The 17,651-nt window shown below is 34.8% G+C and overlaps 1 protein-coding gene and 1 pseudogene across 1 annotated transcript in view; one reads left to right on the forward strand and one right to left on the reverse strand.

Moving 5' to 3' along the window:
* Positions 1-825: 825 nt before the first annotated feature.
* THAP9 (THAP domain containing 9) overlaps positions 826-17,651 on the reverse strand; it is an 18,798-nt gene continuing 1,972 nt past the window's right edge. The window contains exons 2-5 of the mRNA XM_008581441.1: positions 14,061-14,256; positions 12,381-12,684; positions 10,983-11,133; positions 826-4,510 (exon numbers count right to left, since the gene is read on the reverse strand). Of these exons, the coding sequence (XP_008579663.1) occupies positions 2,533-4,510; positions 10,983-11,133; positions 12,381-12,684; positions 14,061-14,256 (2,629 nt within the window). The 3' untranslated portion in view covers positions 826-2,532. The remainder of the gene's footprint in view (positions 4,511-10,982; positions 11,134-12,380; positions 12,685-14,060; positions 14,257-17,651) is intronic.
* On the forward strand, positions 17,181-17,505 carry LOC103597583 (annotated as a pseudogene).

Here is a 17,651-nt window from a genome sequence, read left to right on the forward strand (position 1 = left end):
ATTACTATATGATGCATTCTATGATGTTGCTATGAAGTTCATGTACAAATTTTTGTGGACATGTTTTCACTTCTGTTGGGTATATGTCTAGGGTAAAATTGTTGGGTCACAGGTGGAACTGCTAGGCTGTTTTCCAGTGTCTGCACTAACCGCAGTATTTTACATTCCCACCAACGATGTGTGAGGGTTCGTTTCTCAACATTCTTGCCAACACTTGTTATGTCTTTTTTATTATACCCATCCTAGTGGGTTTGAAGTTATGATACTGACATTAAGATTTTGATTTGCATTTTCTGGACGGCTGATGATGCTGAAAATATATTCATGTGTTTTATGGCAATTTGTTTATCTCCTTTGGAGCAGTGTCTTATTCTTTACCCATTTAAAAAAATTGGGTATTTGTTCTTTTGTTACTGAGTATAGGAGTTCTTTGTATATTCTAGATACAAGTCCTTTATCAGATATTTGCTAAAATTTTCTCCCATTCAGTGGGTTTTTACTTTTTTGATGGTATCCCTTTGAAGCACAAGTTTTTAATTCTGATGAAGTCCAATTAATTTTCATTTGCTGCTGGTGCCTTTGGTGTTATATCTAAGAAACCACCACATAATCCAAGTCTCAAAGACTTACTTTATTTTCTTCTAAGAGGTTTATAGCTTTACCTTACATTTAGGTCTTTGATCCATTTTGAGTTAATTCTTTTGCATGTGGATATCCAGTGTGCAAGCACTGTTTTTTGGAAAGTAGTAAGGATAAGTTTTTAAAGGGAATGCTTGTCTTGGGAGAAAATAAGGACAAAGATACAGAGTAAAAATTATAACCAAATTACCCTAATCAAATATGAATAATTTATTTCACTGTAAAGCATATCATATCAAGTAAATCTGATATGAAGACTCTGAATCCTTTTACAAGTGCAAGAGCAATTAAATGGGCCAAAGATGGTGAGAGAACTATTCTTATTAATTCAATGTTTGCCCAATTTATCCAGCACTTAAAAGAATGCAAAACACTAATTTTTTCAAATACAGAATATATTAGTACATTTAGTGAAACAGCAAAGAGCATTAGACACTACAGAGTGAACCTTGCTTTATATAAAAATCAGATACAAAACTTGGATTTATATAAAGGTGGTGATTTACAAACAGGCTTCCTTTAAATAAGATTTATCCTGGTGTATTTAAACTTAATTCTATTTGCAAACAAAACAAAACCCATCTTATTCAGAATTCTCAGCAATAGGTCTTGTAAAAAATGTAGTACAACACTGGATACATTTCAAAACTTAAAGCCTTTGAGGTAGAATAAACAAGTATATCAAAATATACTTTTTAAGGGGAATTTCAACTAATATACTCAACTTTTACCTCATCATTAATCTTTTGCAATATTAAGTTTTTGAACTTTGTGAACATTCAATCTCAATGACAAAAAGAGTAGATGCTTTACAAACACAGAAGTGTAATGTGCTTGTTTCTTCTTTTATCCTTCAAAATACCCCCATTGGTTAAAGGATATGTACCAAATGATTTTTCTACTTATCTTTTCAAATCTGGGTGTGAGGGAATGGAGAAAATTGTCATTAGTATGCTTCCATCTTCAGATTATTTAAGCTTTTCCTAAATTTCTGGGGGGAAAAAAACCTTTTATGTAATTAAGACAAATTTTTTCCATACCTATCGTTTCAACTGACCATCTTTTTTCAATAGTCCATTATTCATTCAACATTGAGTATGTTTCATTATTTTAGCCTTCCTGCAAACATGAGCAGACTTGAAAGAGCAGAAGTTGAATTAAAGGTTTCTCCCCATTTTCTGATGAGCACTGGGCTCTTCCAAAAGGAGTCAAGTAATAAGTGTCCACCCTATTATATTATTCAAAAGTAATATTTCAAAGTCCAGTGACAACAGATAGTGAAAATCACATCATCTATGTTCCCACACTGTACTCTGCAGTTTGGTTGCAGTACAAGGAAAAATAAATGGCCCTTGTATTTACCTTCAGCCTGAGAGTGTGTATTTCTATTTTAGAGACAAGGGAATTTTTGTAGTATTTAATATTTTGCTTTAGTCTAACTTTCAAACCATAACTTAATTTTCATCTTCAAGGTTTTATAGGTATTCTGTCAACATTCTTAAGAATAGTAAAACAAAGCTCTTTCAGGAAATGTAGTCTGTTTAAAAGGAGTCAATGTTTTTGTGACTCCTAGTTGTCGTTTTTCTTGTTTTTAAAGTAGACTGAACAAGTTAAAAATAAGTCCAGTCACATTACTCAGTCTTATGGTAGTAAATTCAAAGATTCCACCTGTTTCCTAGTCTGCTCCTACTAACTTAGTGCTTTTTACATTTCGGAAAACTCATAAATGTTGCAAGCCATACCAAAGTGTGACCAGATTTTATGTCTAATTAGAAATTCTAATAAGCAGAACTGCAAACTTTTCCACTGTGTAGAATGGTCAATTAATAAGGCTAAATTGAACTCTAAAAAGTGTTGACTTTTTAATAAAAATGTTAATATATATCAGGTCTCTCATTTGAAAGGATATCCACTGTTACTTAGCAAATGCCTGAATTTACTGGTATTAGCAAAACTTGAACATTTGTAATCCTGTAAAGATGACCAATATTTCCTTGAAAATTTTTTCATTTCCGTTCTTTCTGAATGATGTTTTAAAGAGTACTGAGCTACATCTTTAGCTCTGTTATTTAAGAAACAGATGATTATATCCTTTAACAACTTTACAAAGTGATTGATGGCAGACACTTCTCCATCAAAGAGATGCTCATCTAAATCTACAAAAAGACAAATATGCCCAGAAAGCTCATGTAATATTTTCTGTTGAAGATACAATTCCTTCTGGTGAGGAATTCGTTCAACAACTGCCATTCTTGAATGGGTTCTTACAACTCGCTCACAAATAGTTATGACCCGACATAGACTTTCTGAAGGTAAATGCAAACCATTCTTCTTTTTAACACATAACAGTGATCCAATTTTAGAAGCTTTCAGATCCGATGCATACAGTGCAGTGATGCAGTCCTCACAGGTCAAAAGAGCTGATAACTTATTTGCAATATAACCAGCACAACAGGTGAGATTTCGCCTGTGATCTGACAGGTCTAGTAATGCCTCACTTAGTGAACAATTAGACCAGTCTTGGCAAATATCCTCTTTGTAAAAGAGAGTCTTTATAACACTGACACCATACTGACGTTGAACTGTCCACAGGGCCAAGTCTTTCCTTCGAGCAACTGAAATGTCAAAGATGCTTACTTCACTTAGAAAAACTTGATCTTGAAATCTGTATCTGGTCTCCAAATTATGGTAAGCTTTCTGGAACGCCATGCACGTAGGGCTAGAACTGGTTCCTAATACCCGCCTAAGCATCTTTAGAAATAATTCCAGATGATCCTGACTGAATTTGTAAGTCAGAAGATATGAAAAAGGCATGACCTTTGGGAAAACATAATTTTGGTAAAGCCATTTTAAGCTCTCAGCATTAAGCAAAAATCCCAGGAATCCTAGTTTTCGCTTACCTTTAATTATTTGATTATTGCTAGTATCAGATAATGTAAGAAAAATTGTCTTGGCTTCAATTAACATGTGATTTATTTTACCATAAGTTTCAGGCAACAAAGGTCCTTTAAGTCCCTTTGCGTAACAGTTCCTACCATTAAAAATGTCAAACAGATTGTTAACTAAGCGTAAAAAATGGATGGTGCCAATAGAGTTTTGAAAAGGAGGCAGACCTAAAGACTGTAAATATTCTAACGCACTGGCTACACTCTCACTAAAGAGTTGGGCAGCACAATTCATTTTCAGTATATGATTTTTCAAGTTTGCAAGTTTACTTGGGATTCTTTCCATATTTGATAATTCCTGTTCCTCTAGTGCTACTAACTCCACAAGGTGCTGCCAATGTGCTGTGCCATTAATAAACTGAATGCTTTGAAAATTCTGAAATGCATTTCTTATTAATCTCAGCAAGTGGCAAGAATCAAAGAAGTATGCAATCTGTTGACTAGAAGATGAAGGATGTTGAAATGTACACTTCATGTTGTCTCCATCAATATGTATACCCAGCACTTTTGCCATTTGAACACTGTGAGCTGTGGCATCAGATGTAACAGCCAAAACTGTGATCCCTATGTCACTCAGTTTGCCAATAGTGAGACGAAGTAGCTGAGCTTGCAAATATCCAGATGCTGTATTTACAAAAAAATAACCAAGAGGTGTTCTCCAATGACCAAAAATACCCACTGCCATTAACAAAATAGTTTCTGAAGCAAGTGGCATTTCATCAGCATCAAGTTTTCCAAGACCAAAGTCCATAAACCCTTGCAAACTGTGGCTGCTGGAGTCCCACTGAAGTTGTTGCTTGAGCGATATACTTTTTATTATCAATGAACAATACTGATATAGCTGGTCTCCATTCTCTACTCTTCGTTGAAGAAAAGAAAAAATGTTGCTGTCAAAACCTGGACTGGGTTTGCATTTGGATAACCACCTAGAAAATATAAAAAATAAAGAATATAAAACTTAAATGAAAAAATAAAAAGATAAAAGGGGAAAAGCCTTAAATAGTACTAAAGTAGACTCAAATCCCTACAATATAAAGCCAAGTACAAGTAGCCAAATTCTACATTTATCTTCAAATATATTCATATAGTTACAATAAAATAGGAAAAATAGAGAAACATAAAAATACAAAGTAGTATTTTAAGATGCAAACATATTACGATGTAATTTTTAATTTCTTATTTGTTTTTTTAAAAAGTATACGAATAAAATTTCCAGTTCTAATTGACCTTTTTATAATGTAGATCATAAATCAGTCTTACCTGTAAATTCACTGAAAAGAGAAAATTGTCAAAAGGGAGAGAACCTTTGGGAACATTTACTACATCTACCTCATATTACAGGCTAGGAAACTGGGACACAGGGAGAGGTTAAGCAACGTGGCCTATATTGTGCTGCTAGTTATGAACAAAGGGCTTTACTCAATCCTTACCGCTTCAAAATTATGCTCTTAGAGGCATCTAAGGTGTTCGTATCTGCTTGTCCCTATACAATGTACCTGCACTACTATCTTAGGAGTTCTTTCATGGTATCCCTGACCTTCTCAGACCGCTAATTATTATTACTTCCCATTACTGTTAGTGTCTATCTTCAGAATTCTTCTTACTTCTAATTTACCCTTTCTCACTTGCTGTAGATCAGTAAAGAAAACGTGTTCAATAATTGTCTAAAATAAGATTAAATAGACTATGAGGAAGAGACTGAGGTGTTCATCTATAACTGAAGTATACTTTGTAATGCAAATGTCTTTTTTTTATTTAAATTTCTGATTTTTTGGCTATACTCTAGAAAGTTAAGGTTTCTTCCTGGACAGCTGACCTCTATTTAATTGAGATTTTAATGTAATTCCCTAAGTATTTCAAAACAGGGCTTTCCAAATATTTTAGCTGTAATCTAGAAGTTTTATAAACAAAATTAACCTTACTACATGACATGCATTTTCACATATATGAAATATATATATGTTTATACATGTATGTTACATATATACTTTAATGGCAATTATGACTAACTTGATTTTAAGATGCACTAATGGGTTAAAAAACAGTTATAGGATGCAAAAGACAAACTTTGACTAAAAGTAGCTTATAATCTGTTTAGGAGACAAAAGTATCAGTTATTTGTATTTAAAAATAGGTCAAGGGCCGCCCCGTGGCGCACTCGGGAGAGTGCGGCACTGGGTGCGCAGCGACGCTCCTGCCGCGGATTCGGATCCTATATAGGACTGGCCAGTGTGCTCACTGGCTGAGTGCGGTGCGGGCGACAGCAAGCCAAGGGTTGCAATCCCCTTACCGGTCACGAAAAAGACAAAAAAAATAAAAATAAAAATAGGTCAAAACAGTAAGACAATGAGAAAACAATATAGTGGTGCTTAGCCCACTAGTATGTAAAAACCCTTTGCAACTGTGTCACCAAATTTTCATTGTATAAAATTAATTTTTTTTTTGCCTTAGGATTCTCAAATGAACGCCAAAGCTGTTAACTGTGTTACATATGCAGTAAGTATGTAAGGAAACTACTTAATGCCTACATGTAAAAGTTTTATTTTAAATGGGGTTAAAAAACAAAAACAAAAACACTTTATGTTCTGCTGAGCTTGATTTTTAAATGGAAATCTAAATGGTTATCTAAATATCCACAACTACTAGAACGATGTCTTGAATATCAAGCAGAAAGATATGTGGACTTGCTGATTTATTTTTTTAAAGTTTTTATAACTAAGAATAGGTATACCCAAACCAAGTTTGTGAGTTAGAATAGGAGGGAAGCGACTGATTTCTCTTTTGAACAGTTTTTCTTCCTTGAAAATGCTAAAATGTTTTTCTAATTGTAAAAAATGACACATTAAGTTTTTTTTTAGAAAAAGCTAAATAATACAGAAAAGTGTAAAGAATAAAAACCACAGTTAATATTTCAAGGATATCCTTCCATATATCTTTATGTATACATATCTAGATATAATTTTCAAAAATTACACTGAACCTATTTTTCTTCACTTAACAGTAATGTTCTTACAAGTCCTTTCATATGTCTATGTAACATTTTAAATGTATACATAGTATATCACAGTATAGTTAATCAATAAATAATTTAACTAACCCATATTTTAAGACATTTAGGTTGTTTCAATTTTTAAAATAATATAAAGAGCACCACAACATGTCTGTGCATGAGCACACATGTGCACATACAGATATACATATTTATGTAATTTGTGTTAATTCCTAGAAGTAGGATGGACAGGTAAACTTAAATATGCATATATTGGGATAAATGAACTCAACTTTAATAAGAAATTAAAAGCAAATCTCAGACTTCAGGTACACATAATTGGGTGGGTCGTTAAAAGTTCATACTCCCAAATTGTCCTTCAGAAAGTTCACACCAATTTTAATTTACATTCTTATCAAGATAATATTTTAAATAAAATGACTGATAACTAATGGCTTAGTTAACGAATGATTATAGGGAGTCAGCTGGGTGGCTTAAAATTCTGCCTGGGAAGAATACAGTCCTAGAGATCCATAATGCTGAGCTGTCTGAGTGTTTTCTGGTAGACTACCAGCTCCTCCCACTGTCCTGTTTACTTCTGAATCTCTCACAGCACCTAATTACAAAGGGAGTTAATTTACTAAACTGTAGTGAATACAAACATAGAAAATTAGATACAGAAAATATTAATAAGGAACTATGCCAGCATTTTCTACCTACATATGTGTATAATAATGATACATACTAAATATATGCTATTATAACGAGGAAAGCTGAAGATATCATGATATAATTTCAAAGGATTTGTGAAAACAAGCTACCTTAAAAACACAGCACTGAAATTATAAAAAGCACAGCTCTGGGAAGGTTTTGGACATAAAGAATTAAGGGAGAACTGAAAAAGGATCCAACATCAGTACAGAGAAAATTAGAGAGGTGTTGCTGTAGCTAAGAATTAGAGAAAGATGTATGGCAATTAGAAATTAGTGAGTGAGATACCTATCTAACCAAACCAAGGGTTTTTTAAGAATTTAAGTTTCGCTTGGTCTGTCATGTAATTGTTAACCATCTAATTGTTTCTCCATCATTATGGAGAGGAAAAACAAAAGGCTGACCACAACTTTGGTGCTACAGTTCCCTAATTACTTTTCTGTTCTCTGAGATAATTATTCACATTTTGTCATTTCTCCCCAGACCTCTAATGCCTCCCTCACCCCAACTCTCAGCTAATAACTTTATTTCATTGAGAAAACAAATCGAATAAAAACTCATTTTCCTACCACCAAAAATGTTAACCTACTCTATCTGTATCTCTGCCACCCCAACTCTCAGCTAATAACTTTATTTCATTGAGAAAACAAACAATCGAATAAAAACTCATTTTCCTACCACCAAAAATGTTAACCTACTCTATCTGTATCTCTGCCTTTCTTCCTGTTTCTACGGATGAACTGTCCCTCCCCCTAATTAAGGTCTGACTTCCCTCCACAATGGTGTTGAATGTTATCCTCCTACAGTTATCCTTTCTCTGATGGATCACCAATTCCCTTCTCTCTACTGGATCATTCCCATGAGCATGCAAGCATGCTGGAATATCTGTATCTCAACACCCTCCCCTCAGTGCATGGTCCCTTCTACCTACAGACTCATTTTTCTGCCCTTCTTCATAGCAAAATTCCTTGAAAGAGTCCACAATCATTTTCCATGCTTCTTCAACGTCCAGTCTCTCTTGACCCCCTCTGGCCAGGTTTACCTCTCTATCACTTCACTACAACTGCTTTTGTCAAGGTCAAAGACTGCCACCTTGTAAAATCCAATGGTCAATCCTCTGTCCTCATCTTACCTGATCTCCCAGCAGCATCTGACATAGTGGACTACTCCCTCCTTGAAAATACTTTCTACACTTGGCTTCCAGGCCATCACAATCTCCTGGTTTTCCTCCTGCCTCACTGGCCGCTCCTGATCAATAAATATTTATTAAATAAATGAATATTAAATATAATGATTATAAAGATCTAGTACTTAAGTATAGCTGTGTTATAAACATATATAACTTTTCTAATGGGAAAATGAATGGAAATGTAGCCTAATACAAATATGTTTGACCATTCAGATTTGTTAGGATAAAATCAAGGTTAATATATTAGAATAATATACGGTCATTAAAACAAAATTTTATTGATAAATAGGTTTTTTTTTTAAAGTCTGGGAGGATATATAGCAAACTTCTAACAGTAGTTATCTGTGGGATTAAGGGAAGGGAAGTATTACAAGTGGTTTTCATATTCTGGTATTTACATACTTATATATTGTTTGAATAGTTTATAACAAGCATGTATTACTATCACATTAAAAATGCACCTTTGGGGCCGGCCCGGTGGCGCACTGGATAGTGTGCCGCTTGGGAAGCGCAGCGGCGCTCCCACCCGAGGGTTCGGATCCCACATACAGACCGGTTCCCGCTCACTGGCTGAGCGAGGCGCGGGAGCAGCACCGAGGGTTGCGATCCCGTTGCCGGTCCCCGGTCCAGTAAGGGGGCAACACTGAGGGTTGCGATCCGTTGCTGGACACGGAAAAAGACAAAAAAAAAGACAAAAAAATAAAAAAATAAAAAAATAAAAATGCACCTTTGTTATAGCCAAAGTACCAAAAGAAATAAGCAACTGTTTGAGTCCTGGAATTATAAATCTAAATATACAATGTCACAGCAAAGTTGTTTGTTTTTAATTTTTTTTACCGTAACACAGTTGACTGTATACATCTGTAGGGTACGGAGTTGAATATCAATGTGTCACAGCAAAAATTACAAAGTGTAGAATGACATGAAGAGAGAAAAGGTAAGTGTGAGCTGGAATTGCCATAGAAGATTTAATCTAGGAGTTGATGCAGAATTGTGGGAAATGAAGAAAACCATGAAAAAAAAAAAAAAAAAAAAGCACAAAATTGACTTTGCCTGTGCAGCTCAGACTGCAAAGTCCTTCCCTGTGAATTTCTATTCAGCCGCCGGTTGAACAAGCCTCTTTGGAAGACAGGGTGAGTGGCCGTCGCTTATACCACATTCTCTCCTGTACCAGTAGTGCTTTAAAACCAGAGAAAACTGTGCTAAAAAAAGGTGTAGGCAGAGAAATATCAATGCCGTATCTATAAAAATGTCTCCTGCTTAGCACAAAGTGGACATGAATAAATAAGTATAATATCTGGCCTGAATAGTAAAATTACTATTTATAGAAGAGAATACGCTTTATACATAAATGTTCATCTCAATATATGAAATTAGCAATTACAATAAAAAATCGAAACATAAATGTCCAATAGTTGGAGCAATTACAATAAAAAATGGAAACATAAATGTCCAATAGTTGGAGAATGCTACAGTTTAAGTAGGGTAGGACTACCTGGTATTATGTAGTTATACTAACTTATTTACAAAGAGTTCAAAATTACATGGATAAAATGCATTTATAATTAAGTGATAAAGGGCAGTTTGGAAATTTATAAACAAAAGATCATAACTATATAAAAACCAGTAAATCTAAGCACAGGAAAAAGACTGGAAGGAAATACTCTAAATATTAATAGTAATTGTTTATATATATAAAATACATAGGAACAATATATAAATTTTTCCTTCCTTTTCTCTCGTTTCTAAGTACTTTATCAGTAGTATTATTTTAAAAGTGTATGTAGAGAAAACATTCACTTTTTAAAAAAAGGAATCTGTGAAACCAGTGTTAAGAAACAATAAAAATAGGGTATTAAAGTTATTAGTCATTACCAGAAAGTCATTATGTTATTAGCTTCACACCAAGAGAATTATAAATGTGTCTGTGTATTTTGACCACAAATCCTAAAAAATTATTTATCAAAATCTGGTCCCTGGAAACATGGGACCAGATTTCAACTGCAGTGCTTATGAAAAATGCTAATTTTTGTGCTTTGCCTCAGACTAACAGTTATCAATCCAGAACTGTTCTAGATTTTCCAGGATCGTCAGTTTTTTTTTTTTTTTTTTTTTTTTTTTTTTTTTTTTTGCAGCTGGCTAGTATGGGGATCTAAACTCATGACCTTGGTGTTATAATGCTGGGCTCTAAACAGCTGAGCTAACTGGCCAGTCTGGGATAGTCAAATATTAAAGCTACTGAAGTGAACTAGAAATTCCAATATTTCAGTTTTTATCACCAGTCTCTAACATCTGGGAGATGCAAAAATTTTATCAGAATATATATATATGTCTTCATTTTGGTGGTGAAAATATTGCTGTTGTGATAATATGCAAACACCACCTAGAAATTTTTAAAAAGAAAAGGCACTAATAAATAGTAGTATAAATACAAATAGCCTGAATGTATGAAATGCAATAAAAGAACAATATATTTGTTTTATTTAACATCTAAAAATGAATCACTTACGTTCTGAGGATGGAAGAATGAGGCAGCTTAAGAATCTTCCTTACATAATCATAGACTTTGCTACTGCACAAGTAGAGTGTACATGCAAATTGTTTCATTTCCATGGAGTACTCAGCTATTTCTCTCCAGTTATACAACTCCCACTTAAAATCTGTTAAAATAAATTTATTTATTTTTTGTGATGAAAAATGTGAATAGTAACATTTTCAGGCACAGATCATAGCATTTGGATATACAATGCACTGGGCATCAAAATTCAAATACAAACGTATTCACATTTTAACTGAGTTTGTACAGAGGTAAATATCTACTTAGGACCCCTTGACCAATTTATTCTGTTCACAATGGATCATTTCACTAGAGAAAGTGAAGAAAAATTTGCAATTTATATTACTGGCAGCCTCAGTGGAGATCTTTAGAGGAACAAGGAAGAAAATGAAGTAACTAGATAAAATTAAATCTCTGGATTCTGAGGACATTTATTTGTTTCACTTTGCATAAATTAGATATAAGAAACATTTCTGGGGATAGGATACCATTCAGATTTAACAGACTATTTTGCCTATCATCGAGAGGTGAAAAAATCCCATGTTCCCATTTATTACCTCTATTACCCTGTTGGAGAAACACAAAGTATTCTCCTCCTCTGGAGGTAACTATTCTTTTCTGGAAACAGGACATGCTTCTCTTTTACCAGAATGTAAGTCCAAAATTTCTGCTGCTTTCATCAAAGAATAAGTTGGCAATTCTTATTTTGCCCCACGTCAAATAGCCTGGTTCACAAAAAGGAGTAAGTAGTCTTTTCATGGATTTACATATCTATTCTATACAATATTTTAGAAAAAATTTGAAGACCTACAATTTTCAGGCAGAAACAGATTTTGCAAATTATCTAATTCAACTCCACTGCAAAAAAGACTTTGGTAATAAATTACATAAAAGTATTTTTAAAGAATTTGCTCTGATTGGCTCAGTTGGTTAGAGCATGGTGTTATAACAAAGGTCAAGGGTTCAGATCCCTATTCTGGCCAGCTGCCAAAAATAAAAAAATAGAAGAAAAAAAGAATTTGCAGTAGCATGGGTAACAGTTATTATAAAAAATGAAATACGAAATTGTATAAACTATATCTCATCTCTGGGTAGTGGAATTATGCATTATTTTTACCGTTTAAATATTTGCTTTTCCTATAATAAACATGTTACTTTTATAATTTGTAAACCACAAAACATGAAAGCATTTTGGTCATTACTCTTTATTCTTTTTGCTTATGCTACTGAGACTTTTCACCTTCCAGTTAAATGCATGTTTTCATAGGCAATAGCAAAATAAATATTTAATGATATTTCAAAAAAAATAAAGAGCTGTTTTGTAAATATTACGGGTTATTGGGGAAATACCTGAAAATTGTGCTCGTAGCAGACACTCTGTTTCTTCAGAAAGTAGTCTCTCTTCTACGAGTGCATCAATTAATCGTAAGCTCTTTCTCTTCTTGACCATCCTGTAGTTTTTTACAGAGATAAGTCTTTTTTTGGACACTTGTAACATTTGTTGCACCTCAGCCAGTTTCTCTGCACCTATTGTCAAAGGGCTCTTCAAACTATAATTATGGTCCTCAGTAGCAATCTCTTCAGAATTATCTGGAAGTGGCTGTTTTAGGATTTTCTGTCTTGCTTTACCTTTAAGGTGTACACCTTGAGGAACCTATGACAGAAATATAAAATAAAAGTTACTTTATAAATCATCACACAGTAGATTTATCTATGAAATATAACTGAATACAAAGCACTCACCTGGTTGCTGTGCAGAGTTAATTATAAAAGAAAAGATCATAATCTCTGAATTTTTTAAATGTATAGTCAGTAGGACAATGTAAACAGATTTTTTTTTTTGCATCTACACAGAAATATTAACATGATGCTTAAAGTTTCTGAAATGACTAAAGTAACTAGAAAAAGGTGGTAATAATTTGAGAAGTCTTCATGGAAGTGAGTTTTGAGTAGTTCTTTGAAGGAGCAATAGCATGGCTTGATGGAATGAACAGGGAAGTTCTGTATACAAAAAAGAAGGCATAGTGGACTGAGCATGGGCTTTGGAATTAAGACTGAACTGGGTTTGAATCCTAGCTCCCTCACTTAAGCTCTGCAATCCCTTGTGTCATCATCTGTAAAATGGAGATAATAATAAAGGGTTGTTTTGAGGATACAATAATTTACATAAATCTCCTAGTACAATGCCTGGACCATTGCAGGCCTTGATAAACAGTAGCTGTTATTGATTTTCCACAAAAGCATGATAGCACATCAATATAGTGGGTAACTATATGTGGTTCAAAAAGAGAATTCAGAGCAGTTGGAAATGCACAAATCAATTGGCAGGATGCTATTGGAACTTATGAGTTTGAATGTGACACCAATAATATACTTCCGAATAGGGGAATGAGATAAAATAATATTAAGAGGAGGAGACTCTAGTGAATAAGAGGAAGGTAAGGCCAGTATCAGGACAGAATAGTTAGGTGACTATCACAGGCTGTGCAGAAAGTGAAAGCCATGTACAAGAGTTGTGGTTAAAGGGTAAAAAGATAAAATAAAAGCAATCAAAAGAAACAAGAATTTAACACCAATACTGGTGACTCACTCATAGAAAATCTCGTATTTTCCATATACTTCTTCCTATGTCAATGCTAATAATTTAGGTATATTTTTGGTCAGGATCAATAAAATTATTGGAAGAAGACAAAACAAAAATAAATAATTTCTAAGTATTATGAAAGCTCTTGTATTTAACAAAAGCCTGAATTCTAAGGCCATTTCTATCTACTAGTTGATTTTTGTGATTAGTTAGAATCTTTTTGTGTGTCTAGACAAATGATTTCCATTTATACTCTTTCTTAAAAGCTCCAGAGCAAAATGCTATTATTACATGTAGATTTTTTAAAAAAAATTTTTTTTCAAAGCATTTAAAATCTTTTATTGGATTTATTTAAGACTCAGATTTTTGGTCTCTGCAAACTGTAGCTATCTTGATTTTTAAAAGCTTTGTAAAATTTAGCTTTGTTTACACCTAGATTTAAGTACCTTGTATAGAGAAACAGAAGGCACAGCTCCTTTTTTCAGCTTTCTTCTTATGCCATATGACTCAAAGTCACTTTCTTGAAAATGTTTGGAACATAGTATAGCACCTGGTCCTGGAATCCAAATCTTTTTGCTTCTTGGATCCACACGATTAACAGCCCTGATCCATTTTGAGCGCTGAATGGTATCAGTTGGAAATCTATAGCAATCATATTAAAGTTCCATTAACATGAAAATATTGTGGTAATACTACAGTAGTGTTTATTATATAAAACCATTTATTATTTAACTGCTTTCCACAAACATAAAGCCCAGTTAAAACTTTAATTTACTTATCTGATTTCACTGTTCAGAGTTCTTTGATTTTTTTTAATCCAGAAGCTGTAACCATCAAAAGTTGGCTGGCCCGCCAAGTTGTATCACAGCCTGATCCTTTGATGCAAAGCTTCCAACTGGTATGCCTGGTCAGGACAGCTATTGATCCTTTTAGCCCACAGGGTGGTCTGAGACACTTGGAGCCCCTCAGTAGTTACTTCAAGCCAGCCCCAAACAGCTTTGTTGGTTCTTTTAGCCCACAGGGTAGTCTGAGACACTTGGAGCCCCTCAGTAGTTACTTCAAGCCAGCCCCAAACAGCTTTGTTGGTTCGCCCCAAAGTATTAGACAAGTATTACCTATGTGTAAAATGTCATGAAAAAGGTGATGAAATACGTAGTCTAACCAGCATGACTAACTAGTTTGAGTTCTGGACAAAATTAAATTGGTAATAATAAGTAATACTACTTTTAAGTCATTTATCTTGTGGCATACATATGTTACATGTTTTAAAGACTAAGTTTTAGTCTTACAAAAATTCTGAAAGACAGGTTTTTATCTTCTTACAAAGATGAAACCAAGACCAAAGACAAGTATAGCCACCAGTAAAGAGACAGCTGCAACTGGAATTCATGTCTCCCTAGTATAAAGCCATCTGTGGCAGAAGAAAAATCCCAAACCGACTGTCATCTCACATACACCATAATGAACTAGTTACATTGTCCTACTTGTAGAATCCGTTTTTTATCCTTGTTCACCATGGCTTTTTTACACAAATGGTGGTAATTTACCTTTGGCTCCTTGTACATCAAATATTTTCCAGAAAAGTGGCTAACAAAACCCCTTCTATAGTGGCTACCTTGGAGGAGGGAGAAAAAGGATTGAGGACTGAGGCTTTAACTAACCTGTAACTTAATTTTGTTGTAAAGAAAAAAAAAAATTGAAAACAAGGCAAAATGTTAACATTTGCTTAACCCTAGCAATGAGCACACAGATGTTTGTTATATATCACTTTCTGCCTGTTAGTATGTTTGTGACATTAGACAATTAAAAGTTTAAAAATAGGGCCGAGCCCGTGGCACACTCGGGAGAGTGCAGCGCTGGGAGCGCAGTAGCGCTCCCGCTGTGAGTTCGGATCCTATATAGGGATGACCGGTGCACTCACAGGACTCACTGGCTGAGCGCGGTGCGGCCGGTCTCAAAAAAAAAAGGACAAAAAAACCAGTTATTACTCTTGTAATAAAAAAAGATCTTTGTGAGTCATTTTGATTCATGTTTTTCACCAGAGCCTATTGCCCATGACCTTGCAACTTCTTTCACAACTTTGGTGCTGGTGCTGGGGGATACTGGGGAAGTCTTCGGAAGAAGTAATAACAGAGCTAGAGCTGAAGCCTCAATGGTTTTCCATGCAGATAGTGACCACTCAAGGCAAATGCAAAAACACAGAGATATAAAATAACTACTTGGATCATACTGACCAATAAAGCATTGAAAAAGAAGTTAATTTTAAGGCTTAAGAGAGTTGAAAAGTGAGTATAGAAGTTGGAGGGATTGGTTACAAAAAGGCTGGAGAGGTAGCTAGAGGCTGGATCACAAAGGGTCTTGTATACTAATAAGCTGTGGATCCAATTCATCCTTGAGGTCAGTGATCATGACAGGGATGTGCTCTTANTGGTTACAAAAAGGCTGGAGAGGTAGCTAGAGGCTGGATCACAAAGGGTCTTGTATACTAATAAGCTGTGGATCCAATTCATCCTTGAGGTCAGTGATCATGACAGGGATGTGCTCTTACTCCACAGGAGAGCATCCATTGAGATTTCAACATTATGATATGTTTTTATAAGTTTTTGTCCCATCCTTTAATTTTTGTGCTTTATACTACATATTAGTAGAGTACCTCATATATGTAATTTAATAATCAATCACTATATGTATATCAGAGGCATGTACTCAAATTTTTTTATGAAGAGAGCTCCATGATCAAAAAGTTTGAACACAGTGGCAAGTTGATTAATTCTCTCCTTCCCATATTACCATTTTGTTGAGCCCTTACTGCAGATCCATATTACCTTTTTGCTAGAACACAATAGTATTCTAACTCCTTTTCCTTTCTTTACTCCTTCCTTACAATTTCCTAGGTGTCAGGGTGACAAAGTGACTTCTCATTCATAGAAAAGCAAACATTCATTCAGCACACATGTACAATAAGAGAATACATATACAGAGAATGTAATCCAGGTTGAAAGAGGGTGTATGATTTAAGGCTTCTTAGAGGAGCCTGGATTTCTGATTGTTAGGCACTGAAGAGCCCCAGGAGATTAAAAATTGGTCCTGCAGGGAAACAGAATGATAAAATTTGCATTTTAGAACACTGCTTCCAGGAATCTGGAAAACTGAAATGGAGAAAAAAAAAATCAGCCTGGAAGAACCATAGCAGACTCTCAGGGTGAGGCGTTTCAAGAAACAGTTGATACGATTAAAAGTTAAAATCAGGTCAAGGAGTAAGAAGAACTCACTTGATTGGGCAAGATTACCGGTGAACCTTTGTCAGTGCTGTCTCATTAGAGTAGTGGTGACAGGTATTTAGCAACAGTAGGTTGGAAAGCCAACAGGACATAAGGAAGTAAGTGTATGCTCCTGTTTTGAGGAGCGTGGTTATAAAAGGAAGTAGACTGGTAAGGTAGTGTGGAGATGCACACAGGCTCAAGAGCTGTGTGTGTCTGTGTTTAAAAATGGGAGTAATGAGCTTTCTCTTTCTGCCATTTTGAGCCAGTGGAAGCCTGTGGGAAGAGGACTTCTAAAAGGCAAGAATGTCTAAAAGGCTGTGGTCCAAGGCCATTGTTGTTGTCTCTAAGTGCGGTCTCCAGAACCAAAGGGACCACACAGCTCTTAATATTGAAGGTATTTGTGACTGAGATGAAACCCAACTGTGGGCAAAAGAAGTGCTTAAGCGTAAAAGCAAAGAACACAACAGTGACTCCTTGCAGCAAACTTAACAAAACCAGGGTAATCTGGGGAAATGAAATTCATAGTCATGGAAACAGTGGCATAGTTTGTGCCAAATTCCAAAGCAACCTTCCCGCTAAGGCCATTGGAAACAGAATCCATGTGATGCTGTAGCCTTTAAGGATTTAAACTAACGAAAAGTAAATTAACAGAAGTGAATTTGTTGGTGCTGGCCCGTTAGTTCAGTTCGTTAGAGCAAGGTGATATAACACTAAGGTAGAGGGTTTGCATCCCCAAACAGGACGACGGCCAAAAAAAAAAAAAAAAAAAAAAAG

This window comes from Galeopterus variegatus, unplaced genomic scaffold (assembly GCF_000696425.1).
Source record: "Galeopterus variegatus unplaced genomic scaffold, G_variegatus-3.0.2 Scaffold2357, whole genome shotgun sequence".
NCBI lineage: Eukaryota > Metazoa > Chordata > Mammalia > Dermoptera > Cynocephalidae > Galeopterus > Galeopterus variegatus.